This window comes from Yarrowia lipolytica, chromosome 1F (genome assembly GCF_001761485.1).
Source record: "Yarrowia lipolytica chromosome 1F, complete sequence".
Classification (NCBI taxonomy): Eukaryota; Fungi; Ascomycota; class Dipodascomycetes; order Dipodascales; genus Yarrowia; species Yarrowia lipolytica.
The window spans coordinates 1567049-1586667 of NC_090775.1; the positions used below are offsets into that span (position 1 = coordinate 1567049).

General features: G+C 50.9%; 14 protein-coding genes across 14 annotated transcripts; 9 read left to right on the forward strand and 5 right to left on the reverse strand.

Moving 5' to 3' along the window:
• Positions 1-24: 24 nt before the first annotated feature.
• YALI1_F15692g (uncharacterized protein) lies at positions 25-2223 on the reverse strand (the record flags this gene model as incomplete). Its single annotated transcript, XM_505305.1, has 1 exon — positions 25-2223. The coding sequence occupies one exon, from the start codon at positions 2221-2223 to the stop codon at positions 25-27; it is 2199 nt and encodes a 732-aa protein (XP_505305.1).
• A 323-nt stretch (positions 2224-2546) lies between these two features.
• On the forward strand, positions 2547-3188 carry YALI1_F15695g (uncharacterized protein; the record flags this gene model as incomplete). The annotated part of the gene is made up of 2 exons (XM_068283337.1): positions 2547-2640; positions 2731-3188. 2 exons carry the CDS (start codon positions 2547-2549, stop codon positions 3186-3188), a joined length of 552 nt encoding a protein of 183 aa, XP_068139438.1.
• Positions 3189-3823: 635 nt separating this feature from the next.
• On the forward strand, positions 3824-6394 carry YALI1_F15708g (uncharacterized protein; the record flags this gene model as incomplete). Its single annotated transcript, XM_505306.3, has 1 exon — positions 3824-6394. One exon carries the CDS (start codon positions 3824-3826, stop codon positions 6392-6394), a length of 2571 nt encoding a protein of 856 aa, XP_505306.3.
• Positions 6395-6666: 272 nt separating this feature from the next.
• On the reverse strand, positions 6667-7530 carry YALI1_F15745g (uncharacterized protein; the record flags this gene model as incomplete). Its single annotated transcript, XM_505307.3, has 1 exon — positions 6667-7530. The coding sequence occupies one exon, from the start codon at positions 7528-7530 to the stop codon at positions 6667-6669; it is 864 nt and encodes a 287-aa protein (XP_505307.1).
• A 1242-nt stretch (positions 7531-8772) lies between these two features.
• Positions 8773-9939, reverse strand: YALI1_F15769g (uncharacterized protein; the record flags this gene model as incomplete). Its single annotated transcript, XM_505308.3, has 1 exon — positions 8773-9939. The coding sequence occupies one exon, from the start codon at positions 9937-9939 to the stop codon at positions 8773-8775; it is 1167 nt and encodes a 388-aa protein (XP_505308.3).
• Positions 9940-11124: 1185 nt separating this feature from the next.
• Positions 11125-11748, forward strand: YALI1_F15781g (uncharacterized protein; the record flags this gene model as incomplete). Its single annotated transcript, XM_505309.3, has 1 exon — positions 11125-11748. One exon carries the CDS (start codon positions 11125-11127, stop codon positions 11746-11748), a length of 624 nt encoding a protein of 207 aa, XP_505309.1.
• A 529-nt stretch (positions 11749-12277) lies between these two features.
• YALI1_F15793g (uncharacterized protein) lies at positions 12278-12715 on the forward strand (the record flags this gene model as incomplete). Its single annotated transcript, XM_505310.3, has 1 exon — positions 12278-12715. The coding sequence occupies one exon, from the start codon at positions 12278-12280 to the stop codon at positions 12713-12715; it is 438 nt and encodes a 145-aa protein (XP_505310.1).
• A 1697-nt stretch (positions 12716-14412) lies between these two features.
• Positions 14413-14703, reverse strand: YALI1_F15817g (uncharacterized protein; the record flags this gene model as incomplete). The annotated part of the gene is made up of 1 exon (XM_068283338.1): positions 14413-14703. One exon carries the CDS (start codon positions 14701-14703, stop codon positions 14413-14415), a length of 291 nt encoding a protein of 96 aa, XP_068139439.1.
• A 122-nt stretch (positions 14704-14825) lies between these two features.
• Positions 14826-15746, reverse strand: YALI1_F15827g (uncharacterized protein; the record flags this gene model as incomplete). Its single annotated transcript, XM_505311.3, has 1 exon — positions 14826-15746. The coding sequence occupies one exon, from the start codon at positions 15744-15746 to the stop codon at positions 14826-14828; it is 921 nt and encodes a 306-aa protein (XP_505311.3).
• Positions 15747-15886: 140 nt separating this feature from the next.
• Positions 15887-16419, forward strand: YALI1_F15829g (uncharacterized protein; the record flags this gene model as incomplete). The annotated part of the gene is made up of 2 exons (XM_068283339.1): positions 15887-16151; positions 16196-16419. The coding sequence occupies 2 exons, from the start codon at positions 15887-15889 to the stop codon at positions 16417-16419; spliced, it is 489 nt and encodes a 162-aa protein (XP_068139440.1).
• An 83-nt stretch (positions 16420-16502) lies between these two features.
• On the forward strand, positions 16503-17030 carry YALI1_F15835g (uncharacterized protein; the record flags this gene model as incomplete). The annotated part of the gene is made up of 3 exons (XM_068283340.1): positions 16503-16521; positions 16565-16660; positions 16711-17030. 3 exons carry the CDS (start codon positions 16503-16505, stop codon positions 17028-17030), a joined length of 435 nt encoding a protein of 144 aa, XP_068139441.1.
• Positions 17031-17302: 272 nt separating this feature from the next.
• On the forward strand, positions 17303-17652 carry YALI1_F15843g (uncharacterized protein; the record flags this gene model as incomplete). Its single annotated transcript, XM_068283341.1, has 2 exons — positions 17303-17311; positions 17368-17652. 2 exons carry the CDS (start codon positions 17303-17305, stop codon positions 17650-17652), a joined length of 294 nt encoding a protein of 97 aa, XP_068139442.1.
• Positions 17653-17680: 28 nt separating this feature from the next.
• On the forward strand, positions 17681-17960 carry YALI1_F15847g (uncharacterized protein; the record flags this gene model as incomplete). The annotated part of the gene is made up of 2 exons (XM_068283342.1): positions 17681-17752; positions 17799-17960. 2 exons carry the CDS (start codon positions 17681-17683, stop codon positions 17958-17960), a joined length of 234 nt encoding a protein of 77 aa, XP_068139443.1.
• Positions 17961-18934: 974 nt separating this feature from the next.
• YALI1_F15859g (uncharacterized protein) lies at positions 18935-19345 on the forward strand (the record flags this gene model as incomplete). The annotated part of the gene is made up of 1 exon (XM_505312.2): positions 18935-19345. One exon carries the CDS (start codon positions 18935-18937, stop codon positions 19343-19345), a length of 411 nt encoding a protein of 136 aa, XP_505312.2.
• Positions 19346-19619: the final 274 nt, after the last annotated feature.

Below are 19619 nucleotides of genomic sequence, written 5' to 3' on the forward strand. Positions count from 1 at the left end.
GCTCAAACGCTGCAACGGATCGGCCTAGTAATCATACTCATCCTCCTCATCCTCGTAATCCTCCTCGTCAAAGTCGCCGTACGAAGAAGCCGTCTTCTTGACGGTCTTGTCCTCCACCTCCTCCTCAACCTCGGCCTCCTCTTCAGGCTCGGGGGTGGCAACAGGCTTCTCGTCCGTGCTGACGGTCACCACCCGAGTCTGGGTCTGAGTCATGGTGTATGTCGACGTCGAGCCCTCCTCCTCCTCCTCCCCCTCCTCTTCTTCAATGTCGTACTCCACAAACGGAGCCTTGGCCCGCTGCTTCTTCTCGGCAGCTGCCTCCTCGGCAATCTCTTCCGCCGTAGGCTCGTAGAACTCCACTCCCTCGGGAGTCTCATCGGATAAAGTCTCGCCCTTGGCCACCCGCTCCGAATCCTCCATTCGGTGCCGCTCCTGGAAGTAAAAGTCAGACTTGGACCGCAGGCCGTTGAGCGCCTGGGCAGCCTCTCGAGCAAGGTGGTTGGCGGTCTCCTGCACCTCCCGCAGGTATCCGTTGACGTCCTCCATGGGGATTTCACTCTTCTCCATCCGCTCCTTGGCGTCGATGATCGAGTCCTTGACCTGCTTGTATTCCTTCCAGTGCGAGAAGGACTCGGTGTTGACGACCGTCTTGGCTAGCTCCTTGAGCGCAAACTCGGCAAACTCGTCCAGCACCTCCAGAGTGTTGAGCCGCACTTTTTCGGTTCGATCAATGACAGTCTGGGCGAGCTCAGACGCGAGCTCACGCACGTCCATGGCGCCTTCTCGTAACAGATCAGCCTGAGTCTTGAAGGTGGCCTGAACGTCCGAGGGCTCTACTCGGATCTGGGTACCAACAATGTCCTCATCGTACTCATCCTCAATGCCCTCCTCCTCGGCAGCCTTTTTTCGCTCGGCAACGGGGCCGTACTTAGCATTGAACTCCTTGCGGAATCGGTGGGGGATGATATCGGCCACCACCTTGTCGATGGTAATGTAGGCGCTCTGGGCCACGTCAGACAGATGCTGCAGCTTCTCGGTGAACTGGGGCTCCAACAGCCGCAGCAGACGGGCCTTCTCGGCGTTGACCTCCTCGTTGAGAGACAGCTGGGCCTCCTCGAGCTGCTTGGTCACCTTCTTCTTCCAGTACTGAAGGGCAGACTCCGCGGGGTCCTTTTCCTCGGGAGCTCCGGGCCACTTGAACGGCGTGATCTTCTCCTCGTCAGCATCTTCCGTAGCGGTGGCAGTCTCCTCCAGCTCTTCGACGGGAGTGGCCAGAAGGGTATCAGCAGCAGAAGTCTCGGAGGTGGTGTCAACGGAGGTAGAAACGGAAGAAGACACCTCGGCGGCGGTATCGGTAGGGTTCTCGACGCCAATGATCACGGTTCCGGCGGTGGAAACAATGGTCTGGCTCTTGTGTCGGTACAGAGAGACTCGTTCTCGGATCTTGACCAGCTGAGGCTCCACGTTCTTGTCCCAAACCTCCTGAATCTTGGGCGTGATCACAGCGTAGCCCCGTGAAATGACGCTCTCAATGTGGTAGTAGAGCTGGAGCGAGTATGCCTTGGCTCGGGGACACACGTGCGAATGCAGATATCTGACTGCTCGATCACAATGGGGTTCCAACTTGACCAGCACGGGCTGAACGTGATTCATGTAGACGGTCAGGCTGATGATTCGCGCCCGTTCGTACTGCTGATTGGCATATTGCATCACATGGTTGTAGTGCTGGGTCACAACCTGATGGTGCTCCTTGGCATGAGTATCGTACAGCTCCTCGGCCTTTGCACAAGCCGTGTCGACGTGGGGAGCCAGGAACCGGTTGTACACTGCTCGCGCCGCACGTCCGACCCGCTGGCCAGCAGGCACCACGTAGTTGTTGTTGAGCTCGACGGTTTTTGTGCAATAGGGACGGGCCAGCATCACGTAGGGCTCGGCGTAGGTGTCATAGTAGGGCTTGACGACGGGCTCAATTCGCTGGATACCGCAATGCAGCGGGCCACAGAGCGCGGGGCTGTTTGTGTTGAGCTCGGAGCCGTAGGGGCACTTCCAGTAGAGCAGGAAGACGGCGTACCAGAAGAGCGCCCGCAGCGCCAGTCGAGTGGTTCTGCAGGGGGAGCATGTGGTTTTTGCGGCGGGTTTTCGCTTGCGTTGGGCGGTCTGGGACGATTGCGGCTCGGAGGCCGTTTCCCAGGGCTTTTCCACCTTGTCTGCGGATTTGGCCATTGTTTTAAAGTGGCAATATGATGGTGCAGGAACGAGGTGCGTCGAGAAAAGTGGTGATGGAGGGGTGGTGCCAATTAGGTTGGAGCTAGATACCGAGGGGGAGACGAGGGAAATGTGACTGAAAGTGGGTCGTTAGAGATTGGAAAAGAATTGTGAAATGACAAGATTGATCGGAGGAATAAGGAGAATATATATAGGTTTTGAACGGCCCAAAAATCCCCACTTTGACACCATTTCCACTTTAACAGCAATACTAACCACCTTGCAATTTACCTAATAAATAAAATAATGATAAAATATCTGACATGTGACTGAACATTTAGATGTATCCAGACACATGGTGGAGGACGGAAAAAAAGACCACGGATCACGTGATACACGTAAACCCAGAGTGGCGTGCGGTTTTGGGCGAGTCACGTGACCGATAATCTCTTCCCCCCGCTACTTCCCCGCAGCTGCCCACTCTGGTGAGGTGAAGTGCTTGCACTCACTCATAAATGTAGCGAGTATTTCGGCGTCGTCGTCATGTGACCACGCACGTGATCTGGCATATATATGACGAGTCACGTGACATTGCACATTACGCCGTGCTCACCTCCTCCTCATCTTCTTTTGCTCATAACCTGACTCGTACTCACTCGATCCGGTATCTCATCACCTGCCTGCTTCTGACAATTTCCATCACCCTAACCCTGAACAAAAAAACCATTCGGGTGGTCACGGGACCAGCCGTGCTGAAAATACGTATACTTAGTAAGCAGATTTCATGGGCCTCATGGAGCGTTTTGGGGGAGGTTTATGGGGGTGTTTATGGCCGGTTAAAGACGGCTAAAGACGGCTTTTTTACGCCCAAAAAGGAAACTGTTGCCTCCTCTTTCTCCACTCGTGACCTCTGGACCCTCCACTCGGGCTGTATTTCGATTTGTCGTCTCACAATGGCCATTAGTCACAAGCTCTTTGGCTGAACTTTTACTGGTACAGTAAGCATGATGAGCAAGCAAGATGAAAAAAGGTGCAGCATTGAGGTGGGCGGGTCACGTGAGCTGGGAAAAAATGAGGGCGGCGAGAAGGGTAATTGTTGGGGACACAAAGTAATTGAGCTTACTAAGCGGTCCTCCGCCTGCAATGGGGTTATAGGTGTTCAGTTTTGTTTGTTGGTGGGAGCAAATGACCGTTTGATCAAAGCCAGTTGAGACTGTCGATTGGTTGAATCCAACGCAGCAGTGGGGAACAATTGAGAGTGGGAGCGGCGGGGGCACGAGAGGAGGAACACAGATGTTTATATAGATGGGTGGGAAGTGACACAGAGCGGTGGGGTCCGGAAAACCCGGCGCCAAAACCGGCAATGTCGCTCGTTTTTTTGTTGACCTGGACTCAACCATGCCTGTCAGTAAACACTCCTTGTATAGAGTACCTCGATATATGAGTGCGTGCCAAAATATACGCAGGGCAAATCAGGCAACCCTTTTTCCACACAACCTTAGTTTAGGCACAGTCACAAAGCTACGGTTCCAGGTACTTACTTGTTGTTGCACAAGAGAACCATCCGCCGTACCGCAAGACAAAGTACACACTCTACTCACACTCCATCCCCACAACCATGTCATTCTGGCGTATGGGATCCGGCTTTTCGTCGGTCAGTGTGATTGACAAGATTCTGGACAACCCAGACCACACGTTGCACGAGCTTCTGGAGGAGCCCGACCTGCTCCAGGAGGTGCTCAACTCCAACGCCAAGCTCACCGAGTATCTGCGACGAGACGATATTCTGGAGGAGCTGGTTCAGCTGGTCAAGGGGTCTCCGGAGAGCTCAAAAGAGGAGGGTCAGGGCGAAGGTGAGGGCGAGAACGAGGGCTTCGACGACAAGAAGCCCAATTCTGAGGAAGATAAGGACAAGAAGGACGACTGTGATAACGACAATGACGTGGAAATGGCAGATTCGGACGACAAGGAGCAACCTAAGGAGGAGGAGGAACCGAAGCAGGGAGAGCAAGCGACCGACGCAGCAGACCCCGACAAAGACGACGAGGACTCGGACACGTCGTTCGATTCCACATCGTCAGACCCCTCCAAGTACAAGCTCGAGGAGGAGGACCAGCAGCACTACGCGTCGGTGGCCTCTGAAATCCTGTCTGCCGAGGTCTGGTCACTGACAGAGGCGCTCATGGAGCGGGAGGAGCTGGTGCAGCAGATCTGGGAGATCCTGGACTACCCGGCCCCGCTGTCCATGAACCAGGCACAGTTCTTCACGAAAATCTCGGAGCATCTGCTGGACAAAAAAACAGACGATATGATTGCATTCATCAAGCGGCAGTCCAACTTTGTCGAGCGATTCATGCGCCACATTGACGACCCGCCACTCATGGACTTTCTGCTCAAGGTCATTTCCACCGACAAGGCCGACAACTCCACGGGCATCATCGACTTCCTGCAGAAACAGCGCCTGATCCCGTCGCTCATTGCCTTTCTAGGGCCCGACGTGCCGTCCTACATCCAGTCTGCCGCGGGCGACTTTGTCAAAGCGTTTGTAACCATGTCGGCCAACTCAAACTCGGACAACTCCACTATTGGCCCCAACGAGCTGTCTAGAGAGCTTGTTTCAGAGCCTGTCGTGCGCGAGTTTGTGCGACTCATGCTGTTTGGAGGCACCGGCCTTGCTACCGGCGTGGGCATCATCATTGAGATCATCCGAAAGAATAACTCCGATTATGACTACATGCCTGTGTTGTTCATTACCATGAAAACACACCCTCCGGGACCTCGAGACCCCATCTATCTCGGCACGCTGGTGCGCATCTTTTCGCAGCACATTCCCGAGTTCCAGGCCATGCTCACCCGTCCCAGCAATAAGACGCTCAAGACCCCCATTGGCGACATTGAGCCACTGGGCTTTGAGCGGTTTAAGATCTGCGAGCTGGTGGCAGAGTTGCTGCACTGTTCTAACATGACACTGCTCAATGATCCCAAGGGCGAGACCATTGTTGCCGAGCGAGATGCCGAGCGAGAGCGAGTCAAACAGGTCATCGCCAAGGCAAACGAGGACGGTGGCGACATTGACTTTGCCCGTCTTTCAGTGTCCAACGAGGACGAGGAGAACGAGGAGCAAAACGAGGAGGAAGAAGGCGAGGCTGCCAAGGCTGACGCCGAAGAGGCCAAGGCTGATTCAGCCGAAACCAAGGCCGAGTCCGAGGCAGTCGAAACCGAAGACAAGGACGACTCGCTGGAGGCAATCGAGGCAGCCCTGCGCAAGGACCCCGTGGTGGGCGATCTGCTGAAAATCTCACTGGTGGACAACGACGTCATTGTCACGATTCTCAACATGTTCATGAAGTTCCCTTGGAACAACTTTCTGCATAACGTGGTGTTTGACATTGTGCAGCAGATTCTCAACGGCCCCATGGGTGACGGCTTCAATCGGTTCCTGGCCATCAATCTGTTTGATAAGGGCCAGCTAACCCAGCTCATTGTGGACGGCCAGCAGCGGTGCGACGAGTACGAGACCGAGCACGGTACCCGAATCGGTTACATGGGCCACTTGACGCTCATTTCCGAGGAGGTGGTCAAGTTCACGGCGGTGTTTACCCCCGAGTCTATCTCTCCGGTGGTGGCTGCCGCCGTCACGGTCCCTGAGTGGATCATGTACGTGGCCCACACGCTGGTCAAGACCCGGGAACAACACAATGCTCTGCTTGGCGGAGCTCGGCCGGACCACAACTCTGTGGCGCACAATCCCGACGCCATTATTCTTGGCGACGGAGCTGGCAACGAGCTCGGTGAAGAGGAGGCAGAGGACGACGAGCGAGATGGCGGAGTGGTGGACGTCGACGAGGACGCCAAGGAGGACAACCCCGACCAGTTTTCGCGATACATGAGTCAGCAGATCACTGGCGACATGCCCGACCGGTTCGGCTCATCCGACGAGGACGATGAGGACGACGTCTGGGAGGAACGCAAGTTCTCCAACGATCTCAAACCGTTCCACACCTCGAACAAGAAGGAGTCTTCGGACGAGGACTCCGATGTGTCTGAGGGTGAACCAGAGGTTGAGATTGAGCAGGAGGTCGAGGTCGAGGGAGCTGACAAGGACGCAGCATTACGTTCGAGCAAGGAGGATAGCCAAAAGTCTGACGGAGACGCAAATGAGGAACCTGAGAAATCGGAGGATGCATAAATAATGATGTAATGAGATTGGAAGTTTTGACAGATCCGAGCTCAGGGAGGGTCTGTACATTGTAGAAGATCGATGACAGATCCGAGAACCGCGAGGGTCTGTACATTAGAAGACTGATGACGCAGCGATGGTCTGATATTAGAAGACCGAAGTATGCGTATGTACTATTGAATCAAGAGACGGAGAGAGATTCAAAACTCCGATCTCCCCAATCTCCTGCGCTGTTAGTCTAAAAACATTAATTATACACTACATGGGCCAAGCGACACGGTTCACTTACGTCGACGTCCTCCGACCTTGGTGGCGGCCTTGGGCTTGGGCCTTTCCCGCTCCTCCTTGGCCTCTTTTTCTTGCTGGATCTTGGCCTCCTCGGCCTTCTCGGCGGCAGACTTGGGCTTGACAAGATTGAAGAGAGCCACGGGCAGAGTGACCCACAGAGAGTCCTTGATGCCGGGCATCTCCACCCCCTGGGAAGAGATGGGGTGCTCAATGTTGTTGTCAGTGTCCACCAGATGGATCTCACCGGTGTTGTAGTAGCAGTACTGCCGACCGTCTACAATCACGTCTGTGGTGGCAGGCAGTCGGACTCCGTTCTTTCGGCTGGCCTCCTTGCGCACCTCTCGCTCCACCCGTTCAATGGTAGACTTGATCTTCTTGGCGTTGAGGTACTTGACCACGTAGGAGCCCAGGCCGATCAAAAAGTAGAGCACAAAGAGCGCAAAGCCCACGCCGGGCTTGAATCGCTTGAACACAAACTCGCCGTTTTCGCCCTCCCGAGGGAATCCGTTCTTGAGGTAGAAGTCGTATCGTTTTCGCAGGTCCTTGTTGATGAGAATTTTGTACACCAGACCTAGCCGGGTGAATCGATCTGTGGCTCCAGGCACCTTTCGGTTCTTGTCGGGGTGCAATTGTCGCGACAGTTTTCGGTAGCTCTTGGTCACCTCGTCCACAGACGCCTTTCGCTCCGTGTCCAGCCACTGGTAGAAGCTGACCGGCTTGGAGTTGTCGGGGTTGAGGTCCTTCTGGACCGCCAGGTTGAGATCGAAAATCTCGCGGTCCTCCTTGGACCACTGGTTGCCGCCCTGGGCAAACACCAGTGCAAACAGTGTCACCAGGAAGATGATGGAGAACTTCATGGTCGGGATGATGGAGGTGATGTCAACCGCTTCACTAGGACACTCGTACTTTACTTTGCACACACCCTGTTACGTGGCTCATGCAAAGTTTATGCACCTGGGCCGGTGACACGTACAAGAACTGGCACTGTAAACACGACCAGTCGACACCGGAGTGCATAAGACGGAAGGAAAAAAAGAAGAGAAAAAACGGGACTCGACTTGTTTATATATTTTAGACATCCGTTTTGTGTCCCCACCACACCGCGCTGTATGTTGTGGGATACGCGGAACACGAACTTTTGACGGCGCCGAACGAGCTAAACTAGTCTGGTTGGAGACTGGATCGGCGTACACTGTAGTATTGCGGTGTTGACGGATTTATGTACTTGGACGAAGGAATCTGGGGCAAGAGGAGGACCATATTGGCAGTGTTTAGAACGATTGAGACGGTGTTTTTTCGTCGGTGAACTTTTTTGTCAGTTTTTTCTATCGGTTCTTTCTTGGCCTGTTTGATGGAAAGTGTCCTGTTTTTCATTCGTATGATTCATTGAAAGTGCCTATGTCGGAATGTGTTGAGTGGCCTTTCTGTCGAGTAAATGGCAAGACAGGTACGAGTATGAGCACTGGTGCGGTAGAATGGTCAGAAGAAAACAATCAACTCGGGTATTTCACGATATATAACGTATTTGTAGCTGTGTTACCGCACACACTGTACATACTTGTACATCATCATGAGAAACCCATTGGCGTCGGTTGAAGAACTCAAAAACACAATACTCGAGTAAAAATACAATACTCGAGTAAAAATACAATACTCGTAAGTAAAAATACAATACTCGTGAGTAAAAATACAATACCTGCAAGCAAAAATACAACACTTACGAGCAAAAAAATCATACTTGCGAGCCTTGTCTCGTGACTGACAATTGATTTTTCGCATCTCTCTCATCTCGCCTCAGTTCAATGATAGAAGCCAACTGTTCTAGATGCCTGCGATTACAAGTGCAGTATGCTCAATACGTCAAAGAACACAGCTTGAATACACAATTAATGGTGAGAAAAACTTGTGGAGTTGACAGATTCCATTCAAACTGTTGAAACTACTTGTTTGTTCACTCTTCAGCTCGATCAGACTCTGTTCTCCACTTTTTCTCGGCCCCTTCCCATAAACACCCAAAACAACCGTTCTAACAGAACAATAAATTACCAAATACAAGTGCAAGTACTTGTACAAGCACGAAACAACAAACGAATCTCGTGCTAGACCTTCTTTTCCACCTCGAGCACGTTGGACATGATGTCTGTGTTAACCGGGGTGGTGGGTGAGTCCAGACTGTCCAGGGCCTTGAACGAAGTCACCGACACTGTCACAGGTTCGCCCATGTTATCGAAAGGAAGAGTCTTATCTGAGGACTTGGAGAACCACGAGAACCGATTTCGACGGCGAGGTTTCTCTCGAAACAGCCTCTCGTCTGGGGGAGCGTATCTGTTGCGCGATCTGAGCTCAGCAACCCCGGGAATCTCCTCCTTCTGGAAGGTGAGTTTTCGGATGACAGAGGTGTACATTACGAGAGCGTCTTTTCCAGTCCCAAAGAAAATGAAGGTGAGCAGACTGATGGGCAGGTAGATCCACAACCACCAGGAAATCCGGTCGCTGTCGATGCGGTAGATTTCGTCGTCCCACAGCGACGTATGTCTGTAGTCGTATAGCGAGTATGGTTGCCAGATCATCTGGGTCAGGTCGATGACAAAGACGGTGAGATTGACGGGCAGCACTATCATGATCACTCCAATGGCATGAAGCAACAGCCGGGTGAACCGCGACGTATTCAGACCCGTGTTAGATGTTGCCAGAATGTCCCTAAAGTCCTTTCGCTTCTTGTAGACTCTGTAGATACACAGCGTGGCGTAGATGAAGGCAATGATCCCCAGAAGCGGTCTGCGCAGCTGGTAGATGATAAACATGACCCAGGATTCGCCAAACAGCGCAATGCAGCCCTGGTACTTGACTAGAGCGTATGGACCCACGTCAAGAAGGACGGTGAGGGCCATAAACAGGATGGGGAAGCCCCAGCAGATGAGAAGCTCGGCCGTGACCGTTTTCCAGCTCCGGACAGGGCCTCCACCGTCTCTCAGAATGAGACAGAGAGCCCTGATGGTGGCTATTGAGCAGCACATGATGATTGTATCAAGGGCACTGAGAACCCGCACGGCTAGCTGGCAGTAGCCCCAGCCGTCCCACACAGTTTCAAAGTCGTCTCCTCCCCACACCGAGGCGTTGATGAGCATCATGAGCTGGCCCACAAAGAGCGTGAAGAAGAGCGACAGAGCCATGTAGTTGCGTCGTTTGATGTGCCATGCCGTGGGGGCAATTTGGCAGAGAATTCCCAGAATATTGACCGCCTGAAGCGTTTTTTGCAGGCTCATTTGAGATATTTCACAGTCAGCGATTTCCGACTTTCAGCGAGTGGAATCGGTCTTTGAATCGTTCTTGAAACGCCTCCACCACGCTCCTGGTAGCCATATATACACCATGGTGTGGCAAAAGTGACATAATTAGATGCCAGATGGTCGTCTTCAGAATTGCCCCCTTTGGACACCATACATTGCTGGGGAGAGTGTAGATGTGAAATATTACTGTTTTAGGATACTATACAGACAAGCGCAACTATACCAGGTACGCGTCGGTACGTCGATACCCCTTGAGAGGTATCTTGTTTGTGGCTGGTCCTGGAGAGGAGCTTCTGGGGTCGAGGCGGTTTTCTCCACGACTTTCGGTATAGTGTCTCAGTTTTACTTGGCTTTACTGGAGCTTACTTGGTTTTACTGGAGCTTACTTGACTTTAGGGGAGTTTATGTGATTTTACTTGACTTTACGTGAATTTTACTTCACCTATTTGTTGATAATTTAATATAGGTTGACGTATTTCAGCATCTCTGCATCTCCGTCTCCACATCTCCGTCTCCGCATCTTCAGCCACAAGTTTGCATCTATTCTGTACATTACATATAGATCAAATACGATATTGAAATTAATTAATTCGAGTATCCAGTCTAGCAGTTATCTGATGTGTAACTAGTGGAGTCAGAAGGCCGACTGAAGAAAATAAAAGTGGGTTGTTGTACATCCTGTAGGTACGAATACATACTCATGCTACAAGTGCGTATTACTTATCCGGTGCTTGTACTGACCACATTGAACACTTGCCACAGTCTCACTCCCTTCTGTCGGTCACTCCCACAATGTTCATCCGAGAAAGAAACATAAGTAGATGACCAGATAAGTCCATTTCTCAACTCTCCATAACATAGTCAGACTATCACTTCATGAGAACCCGAAATGATGAATAGTCCAAAGTGCTAGTTAAAGTCCGTTTGTTTTCATTCAGGAACCCAGGGGAGGTGAAATGGCACTCAATTGAGTCGATCCAACCATCCTTCAACCATCTTCCACCTTCCCAACCCCCATTATCAACCCCCTGCTCCAAATCCATCCTCTCTCAATAAACTCTCGCACCAACTGCATGTCCCAACAAATCTCCAAACCTCCTACAAGTACAGTACATACTACAAGTAGCCAACTCCCCAGCATTCACACCGCCCTCTACGACAATGGCATCGGCTCTGGTAACCAAGTACCTCACGCTGTACAACAGCATTTCGACCTTTCTGTGGTTTGCCGTTCTGGCACGGCTTCTGATTCTGCTGCCTCTGGTGGGATACGATTACGTGTCTGGGGGTCTGCGGGACTTCCTCATTGGAGTCCAGACTCTGGCAGGCCTGGAGATCTTCCACTCGCTGTTCGGCCTGGTGCGATCGCCCCTGCAGACCACCGTGATGCAAATCTTCTCGCGATTTGCCCTCGTGTGGGGCGTGCTGTACCAGTACCCCCAGACCGGCACTGACATCTTCTTCACCTTCATGGTGATTGCGTGGTCCGTGACCGAGGTGATCCGATACTCCTTCTACGCGCTTAACCTAGCTGGCTGGGGCGTCCCCGACTGGCACCAGTGGATCCGATACAACTTCTTCCTGGTGCTGTACCCTCTGGGTGTGTCTGGCGAGATGAAGCTCATGTGGAACGCCATTGCCTACGCCCGAACCGAGCAGCCCTACTTTGCTCTCTTCCTCAAGGCCGCCATGGTCATCTGGCCCATTGGACTCTACATTCTCTATTCCCACATGCTCAAGCAGCGATCCAAGCATTACCGACAGGTTATCAAGAAGGACAGATAAGCTGAGATGGACTAGTGTGATTGGATATAGTCTGATATATTCTTCCTCTGCAAGTTGCACAAGTTGGTACGTGTCTTTGGTGCATCTTTCGTAGTTCAACCGGGCTCTCTTCACAGTTGTATAGCCCCTGAGAGCGGTAGTGCGTAAACATTGGTGATTCGACGGCAAATCGAATAGCTTGGAGGAAGTGCCTAAATGACTGTGACAATTATACCTCATTTCTTCAATAGTCTGAAAGAAAACGATTGCTTTCACCACTGGATTCGTTCCTTACCTCGGTCTGTCGTAATTGCTAGAACAATTCACCCTGAATATGTGTCAAACACACGCGAGACGAGTCGACTCTAAGAATCGCCATATACAAATTATCACACCGCCTTCTCTCTCTACTTGTAGCTCTCCTCGTTCCAAATGACCACTCCCCAAACCCACAAGTGCGATTACTAATCATGCAAAGTTTGATAATAATGCACATACTGTACCCCAGACTCTTCTTCTCTTACACACCCCGAGCTTTGAACCGACTAAAATGCTGCGACTAGTGCGATCTTCCCGAGCGTTCCACACCTCTCTCATCAGAGCCGGAACCCAGGCCAACATCAACCCTGTGGCCGGCAAGACCGCCGACGAGGTGGACGTGAAGATCGAGCCCATTCCCCGACACGGAGAGGAGACTGAGACCAAGCGAGCCCGTCTGCTGTACCAGAGCCGAAAGCGAGGCATTCTCGAAACCGACCTGCTGCTGTCGCGATACGCCAAGCTGTATCTCAAGGACATGACCCGGGAGGAGCTGGAGGAGTACGACAAGCTGCTGGATGAGCCCGACTGGGACATTTTCTACTGGGCCACCCGAAACGACAACATCAAGCCCTGTCCCGAGCGATGGGCCAAGAGCCCGGTCATGGAGAAGCTCCGAGAGCTGGCCGAGAACAAGGAGCGGGAGGTGCTGCGAATGCCCGATTTGTAATTTGTGTGATTGTGATCGAAACGAAACAATTTTGCAATTGCAGATGTGATCCTTGCAAAGAGCTTACTGAGGAAGGTTCCTTTCCCCCTTTCTGACCCATTAAAGAAGCTGTTGGTGTTTTCTGCGAGCGCCTGCCTTCTCTATATGATGACAAGTGTATATATGAATAAACCATTGATGAGTATGAGTATGAGGAGAAGGGGGTGGAAGGAGTTGAAGCTGCGGATCTCGAATTGAGACGGGTGAAACAAGTTCAAGAAACGGTCACACTTGGGTTCGTAGCTCGGGTAGCTCGGTTGGACGAGAAATTTGGTCTGGAAACGAAAAGGCGGTTTCACTCGTAGCAGGAGTTCAACAGGTAAGCTGTCTTCTCTACTGAACAGCTCAGAATGAAAGCCCCCGTAGTCTAACATACTTCGGTTTTCGGTGCCATTAGTATGTCTTTGGGGTGTTCCATCGTACATTCAAGGTCCTTTTCAACACCTGATATCAACCTGTCACCTCAATTGGTGTTTGAACACAACTCCCATATCATAGAAGATTCCAGACTCTCCAAATAGAAGAGGAATTGACTCAGAGACTTGATGTTCCTCATTTTCTCCATCCACTTACCCAATCTCTCCTCAGGTATGTACTATATTCGCGCCATAACGACCCTTCTGGTCAGGAACCATCGAAACTGCTGATCAATGGAGATAATGTGAACTTGCTGAGATATAAAAGCGTCGGAGCAAGTATCCCACGTTACCAGAGCCTCGTTTTATTCCACCAAATAAGTCATATCGTAATTGTGCTGTAATCGGGTTTCAACACTCTTTTGACCTCACACTTTGAAACCCCAACTACATCACACTCCTCTAAAGTAAAAGTCAACTGTACTCCCAACTATAGAATACGCCTTCTTTTCACTAAAACAAAAATATCTAGAAATATTAGTACTACAAAAGACACTTTTTTTTATATTTTTGTTTAAAATACACTGCCAATACATCCATTAACTCCCTTATAAGATCACTTGCGTTCACAGAACACTGAAATAGTTACCACCAGCACAACTCATCATTCAACTATCTCCCAACTAACGCCAAATAACCCCACTGGAAACACTTACTTGGAAGAGAACCTATTATCTCGTCAACTCCAACCAAACAGAACGACGATCTACTCTGAAGTACATACGCAGCAGACATTAAAGCACCTCCAATAGTCTCTAGCTGTAATAAAACCTCTTTTACACCCCAAAACTATGGTCTGAACCCTCTCAAGTCGCTCATTCTCACTCTCACCTGTAAACCATCGTCTAAATATACTCCATCTTCCAACCCCATCTACCATCGGCCTACTGAGTGAATATCAATCACATAAGCACTAATTCAACCCCTCTCATCTTCATGTCTCACATTACAACGGCTTCAACGTTTTTTTTCCCCTCCCCGTTTTCGCCATCGCTATTACCCCAACTCCTGGTAGCGTTTGCCTGCGGTGATATAACCACACCACTCTTGGAAGCTATAATCACTCATGCCCTCCAAATCCGCACTAATAGACAGGTCCGGACCAGAAAAAGAAATCATCAAATGCAACCAGTGAAGTCACATTGTAATCCCAAATTCCAAATCCCATCCCATCCAACGCCCACTACAGCCGCGGCAGTTAGCTGCTCGATCAATAACTTATCTAATACACTAGTTGTACGTCTAATACTCTTCCTCCTGCTTGACCACCACCTGGTCCGGCGATAGGTCATCCTTAATCCCCAATCTGGCCAGAGCCAGCTCTGCCGACGACGTCTCCAGCTTGGTCTCGGGAATGCCTAGCTGCCGCTCCAGAATGTTGAGCCGCTCATACATGTCGATTTCCCGCTGATTCTGCTCGTCGATGACCGTCTGCAGCTTCTTGATGTACTCAACACTCTTGATCAGAATGGTGCCCTTATTAGGACGTCCATCTTTGGTCCCAGGGGTCTGCGACGGCGGTGGCGAGCCCATAGGACCCAGCGACGGAGACCCGCCGATTATTGGCTCGTTGAGAAAGTTTTCGGGAATGGAGTGTTCGACAGCTCCTGGATGCGGTTCGTTGATGTTGTCGCGTCGTCGGCGCTCGACGGGCGTTATGGGACTCGCGGCCGCTTTACGGCTTGCGCTCTGCCGCCGCAAGCAACTGCTGGCTGCTTCTCGTCCAGCGACCTCGAAATGACGCCCTTGGACAGCGGCGAGCGCGCGTAAGGAGAGAGCGCGCGGTGCTCGAGCGACGAACCGTACGACGACGGCGAGCCAAACTGGTCGGCAAAATTGACCTGGCGACGTGACGCTCCCGAGGACGTGGGTACGGGGATGTTGGTGGGCGAGCCGTAGGGCGTAGTGTCGGGGGACAGCGACGAGCCCATCTGCTGCTGTTGCACGGGGACCATGCCCATATTGGAGATTCCCGCGGACGAGTTGCGGGAGTGGGACGCGGAAGTGGGGTAATACGACGCGTTAAGCTGTGGACTGTCGGTCAAATTAGTGTTGTTGTTGCTGTTGCCCATACTGACATCGTTGCTGTTATTGTTGTTGTTGTTGTTGTTGTTGACATTGAGATTGTTGTTGTTGTTGTTGTTCACATTCAGATTGTTGTTGTTGCTGGTATTGCTGCCTGTGTTGGAATTGGTATTTGGCCTCATCTGGGAAGGCAGCTGGATACCGTCCATGTTGTTGACATAGCGTCCAATCATATACTCGTCAAACGGGCTGGAGGACTCGGGAATGGGCGGCGTGATGCCGTATTGCAGCTGTGTCTCTGGCGGATACATGTTGTTGGAGCTGTTACCGGTCTGCGGAATGTACTGGCCGCGGTTGGACGACTCCGGCGACATGTCGTCTAGGTCCAGTAGGTCGTCCGGCACTGTTCCCATCTGTTCCAGGTCGTCGTAGTTGATTCCGCCCTGCAGCACTTGGCGCGATAGCAGCGAGCCGTACTCGGGCGAGCCCACCGTCTGCGAAAAGTGCAGCTCGTTGAGCGTGTCGTCTGTGTATTTGTCGTTGGGGTTCATAATCCCTCAGTGGCGGCGGTGGAGATAGCACTGGCGCGGGCGAGTGGGGAGAGTGTGGTGGCGAATTGGCCGGGTCGCGTGGTTTGTGGCGAGTGTGGGACTCCGTGGAGGATGTCGGCGAGGCGGATAGCAGACGCTCAATGACTCTAAAGGTGAACCGGGCTGCGAGTCGTGGAGAGAGAGAGAGAAGAGAGTTGTGCGTGTGCAAACTGAGTGTGGAGGATACAGTATCCGTACAGGTTGGAAGCACACTAATAAAAGTTAGAGTTGGTGGGGCCGAGAAATATATTAGTGGCGTTGCGGAGAAGAGCAAGACCAACAGGAAGAAGGAGCCCGTAAAGCCGTTACCTCCGGCTCAAGCAATACGGCTGGGCTGTCGGTGTGACAATGCCACAGACGTGGGTGGTGGAGGGGTATGGAGTTGATTGAGTGTGGTGAGAAAAAGCAAGATGCGAAAAACAATGCTTTAGGGGAGGTGAGGCATATATCTGTCTGTCGGTCTGAGTGTCGGTCTGAGTGTCGGTCAGTCAGTCAGTCAGTCAGTCAGTCAGTCAGTCAGTGTGTCTGTGTCTGTGCCTATGTTTGTCTGACAGAATTCCGCCTTGTCGTTGTTCAAAATAAAACCCTCTCTTTGAAGACCCTGCGTGGTGGATGCTCACTAAAATGGAAGTGACTCAGCCCAAAGGGGATGGATGGGCGGCGGAGTGAGTGGGTAGTGCGTGGGTGGTGGTGAGCACAGGGCGTTGGTGGTGAGTAATGGTGGTGAGTAGTGGTGGTGAGTAGATTTTTCAACGTGAAGTAACGTAGAATAGCTATAGATGATGTCTTAGCTATCTGTTGCTACGACGGTTATCTGACTAAGCAATCTGCAAATCCCCCGGAGATAGAGCTTTGTCTGGTGTCTAGGCGTCTAGGTGTCTAGGCGTCTAGGTGTCAAGGCAAGGTGTCAAGGCAAGGTGTCAAGGCAAGGTGTCAAGGCAGGGTGTCAATAAGCCGGTGTTCGATATTCAATCACTCGTCAATCACTCTCAATGGTTTCCTGTGCCCAAATATTATCGAGCTGGACCCCTTAATATAATCAGACGAGAGAGGCGGGGTGCTCACATGGACCACAAGGTAATCTCCTTTTTTTCCCTCTCTTTGGCTCTTTTCCCGTCCCTAGCCTCTGCTTCTTCCTTCCCTCGCTCTTCCTTTTCTCTCTACCGGCCTTGTCCTCTTGTTAATGTCTTTATCCTGGTTTTCTTCTTTCGTTTTTTGTTTGTCGTTTTTTATATATACTTGTAGCTATATATTATATTAAAACAAGATATAAAATACAGTGTTGCGATATTGATTTTGCACCTGCTTCAGCCCTGCTCGAGGTCTTTGTTGGGGACAAATGGCCTCGATAGCAACAATAGCCGCAACAATAGCCGCAACAATAGCCGCAACAATAGCCGCAAAATAGTCGCAACAATCAGCAACAACCAGACACGCCATCGACGGCATATCTACGACGTATGATACTCGTAGACACTCATAGTACAATTGTCTGACACTCGTACCCCTGGCTTCAGATGAATGTGGTCTAAACAAAACACCAAACCATGTTTGGCCGTAGCCGCAAATAATATCACACGAGGGTGGTTCAAATAGCGGCGTTTTGCGTTTTTCGTTTGTTCATTTCTCCTGTTCATTGGCTCGTTCGTTCATTGTTCGTTTGTCCGTTTGTCCGTTTGTCCGGTTTGTCGATTCCGTTTTTCCGCCCTTTCCAGCTCTTGTCCGGTTAATCCGACGTTGCAAAAAACGCCAGCCAAAGACCATGTTGCCGTTGCAGTCAGCGAACGTTGACCCAAGGCAAATTGCGACCCTGTCCACAATCACCCTTTCACCGCCCCTGGACCCAGCCGTCTCCCGCAACCCGTAGATAGACCGATCCGGGATATGCCTTATCCATGCTATGCACACCGCTCAACTGTAGGGACCGTGTCTCCAAATCAGATGACAACTGGCTCATTACTCGACGGGTGGACAATGTGACCCTGGAGAGAGCGTCCTTCGGGTGGGCCGCAGAAACCGACGCTGAAAATAACCCCGAAAAACCCGTCAAAACCTGCTAAGCGCGCTGGCCACCTGCCTCCGACGCCCCCCCCAGTGACCCCCAGCTGCTATGAATCGGACATCCATCTATGGTCTAAGCGGTCATGCCAGCCCCTTGCTCATGAAGCAAGGTAATGGGATGCGCTAAAAATACGACTGAGAAATGAGCCGCACTGGGAGGGGGGTAGAGACAATGTCGGTGATGATATGGCGCCATGTGTGATATCGTGTATGTATTTGTGGATGGTGCGCATAGTTCATTCTTTTGGTGTGGTAGGCGGTTTTGGTGATATTAATCGGTTCTCTACCATCTGGGACAGGTTAATATGTATATATATAATATATATATATATTCTTTTTAGAACATTTACACCTGTTTACAAGGTACGAGTACAACCACGTCCGCATAGGCGTACAGAAGTACATAATCCAAACAACGTACAAAATATACTGTATATATTTTTTTCAAAAAAACCCGATTCTGGTACACTTGTTCCATACAAGCCGGTTATGGGGAACAAAACATCGAAAAACATCGAAAAACATCGAAAAACATTGCAAAACATTGAAAAACATTGAAAAACATCGAAAAACATCGAAAAACATTGAAAAACATTGAAAAACATTGAAAAACATTGAAAAACATCGCAAAACATCGCAAAACACCGCAAAATCCCGTTCTTCCTTCTGTTATACACACATTGCTGTGAACAGTACACCCTCCCAAAACCTGTTTTACTTCACACATTACTTGATCAATACTTAACACAGTTTGGGTTTGTTCCTCCTTGCATAGGACAAAACTGTGTGCAAATGGCTCATTCAACAATAAACGATGAAGCAAATGGACAAGCAGCATCATTTTTTCGACTCATAACAGCTCCAATAACTCATAATATTTCACCCTAAGCCCACAAACCTCGCGTGCCCTCCCCACAGTCGCCCCCTTCATTAACTCGCAACCTGAACACTTTTTTTTTCGGCATTTAGCCCCGGCGTTTAAGTTCACAGTTACCAACCATTGCAACAGCCCACCTGACCGCAGTTGCACAAGAGTCCCCGCCCCAGACAGCCCGCCAACGCCCTTCTCGTGACTCACATCCTCCACAATGGCCGCCGACGCGTACACCTTCATCTTCGCCATCCTCATCTCGCTAGTGAACCTCTTTCTGCAGGTTTTCTTCACAATCATGTACTCGGACCTGGAGTGTGATTACATCAACCCGATCGACCTGTGTAATCGGCTCAACAACTACGTGTTGCCCGAGGCCGCGGCGCACGCCGCCCTGACCATTGTGTTCCTGCTCACGGGCCATTGGATCGTGCTGCTGCTCAATGCGCCCATCTTTGCGTACAACGCCCACAAGATTTATACAAACACCCATCTCCTGGACGCCACCGAGATTTTCCGAACGCTCAAGAAACACAAGCAGGAGTCGTTCATCAAGCTCGCCTGCTACCTTGTCTTTTTCTTCCTCTATCTTTACTGCATGATTGCTGCTTTGGTGAGAGAGGACTAAGCACCACCATCATGAGGGAAGAGTGAGGAAATGAGACACTTGGGCGCTATCAATGGTGACCGACTAAGAGCTCTACAGTTTGCACCTGTGTCAATCAAGAAGAGGGTCCGATTGATACATTGGAAACGACGAGCAACAGCTCTTGGATGGAGGCTCAATACTACCAGTACTGTCATGGTACAATCAGTTGCCTCCATGGATAAGGACAAAAGCCTACGACAGGTAATGCATTTTTGTAACCACATGAGGCCACGCCCATGTATGAAAGTATCAA